This window comes from Bison bison, unplaced genomic scaffold, assembly GCF_000754665.1.
Source record: "Bison bison bison isolate TAMUID 2011002044 unplaced genomic scaffold, Bison_UMD1.0 scf7180017864302, whole genome shotgun sequence".
Classification (NCBI taxonomy): domain Eukaryota; kingdom Metazoa; phylum Chordata; class Mammalia; order Artiodactyla; family Bovidae; genus Bison; species Bison bison.
Window position 1 is genome coordinate 1,017,795 of NW_011494874.1, and position 6,439 is coordinate 1,024,233.

The 6,439-nt window shown below is 60.1% G+C and overlaps 1 protein-coding gene across 1 annotated transcript in view; it reads left to right on the forward strand.

The window, feature by feature from the left end:
- Positions 1 to 6,439, forward strand: part of CDC42BPB (CDC42 binding protein kinase beta (DMPK-like)) — a 56,640-nt gene that overhangs the window by 45,372 nt on the left and 4,829 nt on the right. Inside the window, exons 26-30 of the mRNA XM_010851414.1 lie at positions 843 to 924; positions 2,034 to 2,250; positions 2,364 to 2,426; positions 3,350 to 3,946; positions 6,287 to 6,384. Coding sequence (XP_010849716.1) covers positions 843 to 924; positions 2,034 to 2,250; positions 2,364 to 2,426; positions 3,350 to 3,946; positions 6,287 to 6,384 — 1,057 coding nt within the window. The remainder of the gene's footprint in view (positions 1 to 842; positions 925 to 2,033; positions 2,251 to 2,363; positions 2,427 to 3,349; positions 3,947 to 6,286; positions 6,385 to 6,439) is intronic.

Sequence of the window (6,439 nt, forward strand, 5' to 3'; positions counted from 1 at the left end):
ACTCCCTGGGGCCGCCACTCCAACTCAGCGGCGCCTCTCGTAACCCCCTCGTGCCTCGTCAGCTCCCTCCTGCCATCAGCACAGGAAAGCGCGGAGCCCCCATTAACACCTCACTCCCTGGAATGGGCAGAATAGCAGCACTCTGAGGCTGGGGCTGTGGGAAGACTAAGCCAGTTAAGAAACAGGGCGAGCTTAGCTTGGAGCTTGGGGGTGCGGCTGCCCCGGCGGCCACATCCCCCACGTGGAGAGCCTGCCCCTGTGCCACCTGCCCCAGCCACCTGCTGTGCCACCTGCCCTGCAGCTGCCTCGGCAGCATTGGTACCTGGGGGCCCGTGGGGCAGGGGTGACCGGGGGCACCTGCGGTTTGGAAACGTCCCCAGGTGGTCCTGCCCATCCCCCGCCACGCACACACACGCGCGTGCACACACACACACACACACACACACAGATGTGCCCAGCCCAGCTGTGCTGAGGATGCACTGGGCGTCCCGGGCACCTGCTGCTCACAGCCCAGGGTTGAGAGTGGCTGGGATTCCCCGGCTGCCACAGCAGACTTCATTCCCCTGTTCACGGCCAAGCAGAGGACACAGCAAAGACGTGGTGTGTGCCTGCCGCGCGGCCTGGCACGGCCAGAGCAGTGTGGCTTGGGGAGGGGTTAAGTCCCCGACGCCCCCCACCATCGAAGTGTGTGTAAGAGTCTCACCCTTTGTGGGCTGGCTTTGTCAGTATCAGTGTTTCATATCCGGGTGGAGGCAGGAAGGTTTTCCCAGAGGTGTCCTCTCTCATCGTGGCCCCATGGGTGGAGGACAGGCCCTGTGTTCTGAATGTGTTATTTCTTACAGAGATGAAGAGTTCTCTGTGAGCTCCGTCCTGGCTTCAGACGTCATACATGCCTCACGCCGAGATATTCCATGTATATTCAGGGTACGTTTTCTTCCTGGTTTTTCAACGTGTTTCATTAATCGTTAAAGAAGTGCATGTGGCTAAAATGAAAGGGTAACGTTACTGAGCATTTCCTAGTGTGGTAGCAAGGGGCCCACATGAAGGGACCTCCTGTTTCTCTAGACTGCTGGCCTCGGCTCATCCAGCCACAAGCCCCCCAGTGCCAGGCCTTCCAGCTCCATCCTCATCTGCAGTCTGTCCTGGCCCCTCCGTCCAGGGCACTGGACACTGAAGTGCCTCATGGGTTGGCTGTAGGGAAACGGGCCCTTCAGCCTCCCTCCCAGGACTCACTGGCCATTAACCTGAGCAAAGCAGGAAAGAAATCGGTAGATGCTGCTGTCAGCAGTCTTGTTGGCGGAGGTGGGGCGCACCCTGCTGGGCTGGTGGTGGGTGCTGTGGCTTCAGGAAGCTTCCAGAAGACTGAGTTCCCCCTCCACTGGGAATTTTCACAGCTACAGTAAAATCTGGTTGACCACAAAACCAAGACCATGGGTCATTTTCTGTTAAATCGCGTCTCTATTCAGAACCTGCCTCTGTATGTGGTACAGAGAGTCGCCATCACTGTGCCCGGATGATTCTGTGGCAGCGAGGGTCGCTCGCGGTGCCTGGTGTTTGGGGAGCCCCCAGGGAGGTGGGTGTGTGAGAGTACCTTGTCCCTGGATGTTGTTTTGTGTTGTTTTTCCCCTTTCTTTTTGTCTTTTTTCTTCGCTTTGGCTGCACCGTACAGCTTTTGGGATCTCAGTTTCCTGACCTGGGGTTGAACCTGGGCCCTTGGCAGTGAGAGTGTGGCATCCTGACCACTGGACTGCCAGGGAACTCCCACTCTAGCTGGACGCATTCTGAGAGTGGGTTTCCTGGCTGTGACGAGCAGTTAGAGCGAACAGTTAGCCGGTTTTGGTGAGAGTGGAGTGCCCTGCACTCAGAGATCAGGCTGCGCACGGCCCCTGCGGGCGGCTGGACCGGATCCCAGCGGCCCCCAGAGGGAGCGCTCCAGGCAGTGGCCTCGTGCTGGCCCCTCTAGGCTGCCTGGCACTGGCTCCGTGTGCCGTTCGTTGTCTTATGAATCGTTTGTCTTGTTTTCTGTCCTGAAGGTGACGGCCTCTCTCTTAGGTGCCCCTTCTAAGACCAGCTCGCTGCTCATCCTGACGGAGAACGAAAATGAGAAGCGGAAGTGGGTGGGGATCTTGGAGGGCCTGCAGGCCATCCTCCAGAAGAACCGCCTGCAGAGCCAGGCGGTGCACGTGCCCCAGGAGGCCTACGACAGCTCGCTGCCCCTCATCAAGGCCGTGCTCACGGCTGCCATCCTGGGTGCGTGTCCCGCGCTGCGGTGCCCACGCAGGGGGCCAGGGCGGGTGGGCAGCGTGGGGACTCGTAGTTACTCCGGAGACAGAGGATCGTGACTTCCGTTGCGTCGTTCACAGACGGGGACCGGATCGCCATTGGCCTCGAGGAAGGGCTCTACGTCATAGAGGTGACCCGGGATGGTGAGTGTGTGGCACTTGGGCCATCCACTCTGTGCCGCAGGCAGGGGTCAGCGGTGGGGACGCGTGGGCATTAAGGTGGGTTCCCTGGATGGCGGAGTTCGGTCTCCGCATCAGAGAGCTTCACAGAGAAGGAGATTGGCCAGCGACTGAGGAGAGGAATAGGCCACAAATGAGACCGACGGTGGACAGTTGTCTGGCGCTTGTCCACCTGCCCCAGGGCCCGCCTGGTCCAGTGAGATGCCAAGAGCAGTCTTGAGAGTCCTCCTGGGAAGAACGGGGTGAGGGGAGACGGGTCCTTAATTCCCCGGCACACGGAGGCCTTATCAGACAAAATGCTCCTTCCTTCGCTTCACGTTTTGACTTTTCATTCCTCCCAGAAGAAAAAGCAGGAGTATCCCCAGGTCTGCCCGGGCCTGGCTCCAGGGATCTCCCTGGTGAACAGGGGGCTTCCCTGAGAGGGCAGTGGCCCCTTCCCCGGGAGCCTGGGGTGTCGGCACTCCTGCCCCAGGGAAGAGTGGGGAGCGTGTGTGGCTCTGGGGTGGTGGCTGCTCTTGCGGAGCTGTTCCCCATCAGGATCCAGACCCAGGGCTCTGACTGAAACCCCAGTGGAGGTCCTGACCCAGGGAGGGTGTCGAGGGTCCTGGGTTGGTCTGGGGTCCCCAGGAGGAGGTGGCTGCATCCTCTGAGTATATCTAAGGGTCCAGTGAAGCTGGTGACAGCCCTTTGTTTTCCAGATGCAGGGTCTTGGGTTCAGGGATGAGGGGAATCCAGGGTGCACCCTCAGAGCCTCCCTGCACTCAGCACCTCCCAGCCAGGGGTCTGGGCCGGGGGTACAAGAAAGACGAGATAGCAGGGCGTGAACCGGGAGGCCTTCCGGGGGGCGTCCGCAGAACCCTGGCCTCATGCTCCCGCCCCGTCCACAGTGATCGTCCGTGTGGCTGACTACAAGAAGGTGTACCAGATCGAGCTCGCCCCCAAAGAGAGAGTCGCCGTCCTCCTCTGCGGCCGGAACCACCACGTCCACCTCTGTCCGTGGTCCTCCTTCGATGGGGCCGAGAGCAACATGGACATCAAGCTTCCGGAGACAAAAGGCTGCCAGCTCATAGCGACCGGGACGCTGAAGAAGAGCGGCCCCACCTGCCTGTTTGTGGCAGTGAAGCGGCTGGTCCTTTGCTATGAGATCCAGAGAACTAAGCCTTTGCACAGGAAGCTCAGCGAGCTTGTGGCCCCTGGCAATGTGCAGTGGATGGCCGCAGTCAAGGACAGGCTCTGTGTTGGCTACCCTTCCGGGTTCTCTCTGTTGAGCACCCAGGGAGATGGGCAGGCTCTAAACCTGGTAAATCCCAATGACCCCTCGCTTACGTTCCTCTCACAACAGTCTTTTGATGCCCTTTGTGCTGTGGAGCTCAAAAGTGAGGAGTACCTGCTTTGCTTCAGCCACATGGGACTGTACGTGGACCCACAAGGTCGGAGGTCACGCGCTCAGGAGCTCATGTGGCCTGCGGCGCCCGTTGCCTGTAGTATGTATATGTTTTCTGTTGCCATACCCCGTCGCCGCTGCCGCCCCGCCGGTCAGCACGTGTCCTCTCTGCCTTGGTCTGTCCTCCTGCCCCTCAGCCGAGTGCTCAGGGTGGGCGGCAGGAGAGGCGGACTCCCCAGCTTGCTGCGGAGGACAGGGTGGGCCTGGGCCATTCCCTGGCCGGTCAGCGGGGCTTGCCCACCCCTCCCTCAGGGGGCCCTCAGCCGAGGAGCCAAGCAGCCGGCTGGCCTCGCCAGGGGGAAAGCAAGGCGAATGGGAGAAGGACCTGCGTTGTTTCACTTTTTAAAAGACATTCTTGATGACGTGTAAACTTTACACAGTCATGACAATAAGCTAAAGGTTTCCTTGGGCAGAAAGTACACGGCCCTGACCTCTGGGCCGGGGTCCTCTCGGGACAGACGCCGTGCTGCAGGCAGGAGCCACTCTGGGTGGTCAACCGAGTGTCCTTCTGCCAGGATGATGGTGCCGGCCACTGGAGTCTGTGCTCCACGCCCTGCTGGCCTGCCGTCTGCTCTTGTGTCAAAAAGCCTGACCTCAGATCCCACCCATTCAGTACAGGGCGTAGCAGGTGGTCTGCGTGGTCACCCGCGGGTCACGCGTCTATTTCAAGCTGGCAGGGTAGGAGGGGGTGTTCTGTTTTTCCCTGATTCCCTAGAAGTACTTCTTGGGTCTGCCTTGTCGCTGGCCTCACCAAACTGGCAGGACACCCACGGGCACTGGGACCAGGAGCCGGGGGCCAAGGGGAGCTGGCTCTTTCTCGGCCTTGTTCCCCTTTGGCCGGGGCCCGGGCATGATGCGGGCAGCTGTGGCCTCAGCATCTCCCCTCCTGGTCTCCCCCGCCGTGCCCCCTTGTCCTTGTGGGTGGCCAGTGCAAGAATGGGCTCGCAGCCACCTGGTAACTCCAGCAGGATACAGGTCGCTGGGAGCCGCGCATTCTGATCTCGGCCGTGAGGTTGCTGCATTCTCTTCCGAGTCCAGCCCTCTCCCCTCCTCTGTGCTCGGTTCATCTGTGCACAGTACAGACGCCAGCCAGTTCTAGAGCTGCAGGACTCATTCAGGAGCTCTCAGGGTGGAGACCTAGCCCTGCGTCCTGCTCATCACGAGCCCCACGTGAGCACGCGCATGTCCTCACACACAGACACCACCCCACCCCGGTCACAGGAGCCCCATCCTTCCGGGAGCCACACAGGGCAGTGACCTGCCCACCAACAGCAGGGGCCTTCCTGCTGATTTAACCGGTTACTTTTTTTTTAACTGGGCAGCTGAGTGTATCGGTCTGTCAGTAAACTGTCTGCAGATGGAGCCCCACGTGCTCCGGCATGAGGGGAGCGGCCCCCAGAGCCCCCGCAGGGCGAGGTCTCTGAGGTCTCTCAGGGCCCTCTGGCCATCTTCGTCACGTGTGGCACTCAGGAGGCCTCACGGTTTGTCTGAAGTGTCACCACCAGGACGGTTTGGCGACTAGTTTAGCGTCTTTTGTTCCCTAAACCCTGTTGTATTTTCTTTTTTGTGCTCCAAAGAACAGGTGTGATCAGGCGGCCCGTTTGGAATCTAATATCAACATAGCAGAAGCTTTTTAGAAATTCAGTTAAGTGTGATGTGGTGAGGAGTGACTTTCAGCCCTGGGACATAGGAGGACAGGAACCTAGGCTGAGCCAGAGCCCCCTGCCTGCTTGGCATGACAGCTGCGCCCTCCAGGATGCTCTCTGGGCCGGCTCACGTCTGCCCCGCTGTCCTAACAGTGGGAAAGTCCCCATGGACCGCAGGTGCCGTGGGCCAGCAGGCCTCTGTCTCCTAGTCCTGCCCCAGGAGGGTTTTCCATCCAGACCTGTGGCGGGAGGGGGAGAGCAGCAGGCCCCCAGCCCGTGCAGGAGAGTGATTGTCATCGTGTATGTTCAGACCAACTGTAGGAGGGCGGCCTGCAGACAGCTTCAGGGAAGGCCAGCACCTCACTCAGAGCACAGCGATAGTTTGGGGGAGATTTTAACTGTTTACTCAGAAGTCTGACTCCTGGAATCTCAAAGGAGTTGTTTGCCTTAAGGAAAAAACGTTAGGTCCCTCACTGGATTTGCGATGCATTCAGCCTGAACAGTAATAAGCTTCTGCTGGAACTGTATAATAAGCAAGCTAAATGAAAAACGAAGTTTTGAGTAGGTCGTCGTCAGCGCTCAATGTGCGGTGGTATTTAACGCTGTCAGATGTCAGGAGCGGAGGTTCCCTCCGCAGTGGGGGCCCCGGGGCCTGGGCCAAGGCACGCCCGTGCGGGTTGGTGGCCTCTGGCACCGGGCGGCCCGGGCTCACCCCTCTGCTCCGTGTGCGCCAGGTTGCAGCCCCACGCACGTCACGGTGTATAGCGAGTACGGCGTGGACGTCTTCGACGTGCGCACCATGGAGTGGGTGCAGACGGTCGGCTTGCGCAGGGTAAGGCTCGGGGTGCGTGCACGGTGGCCGCCGCCCCACCAGGGCAGACACCTAT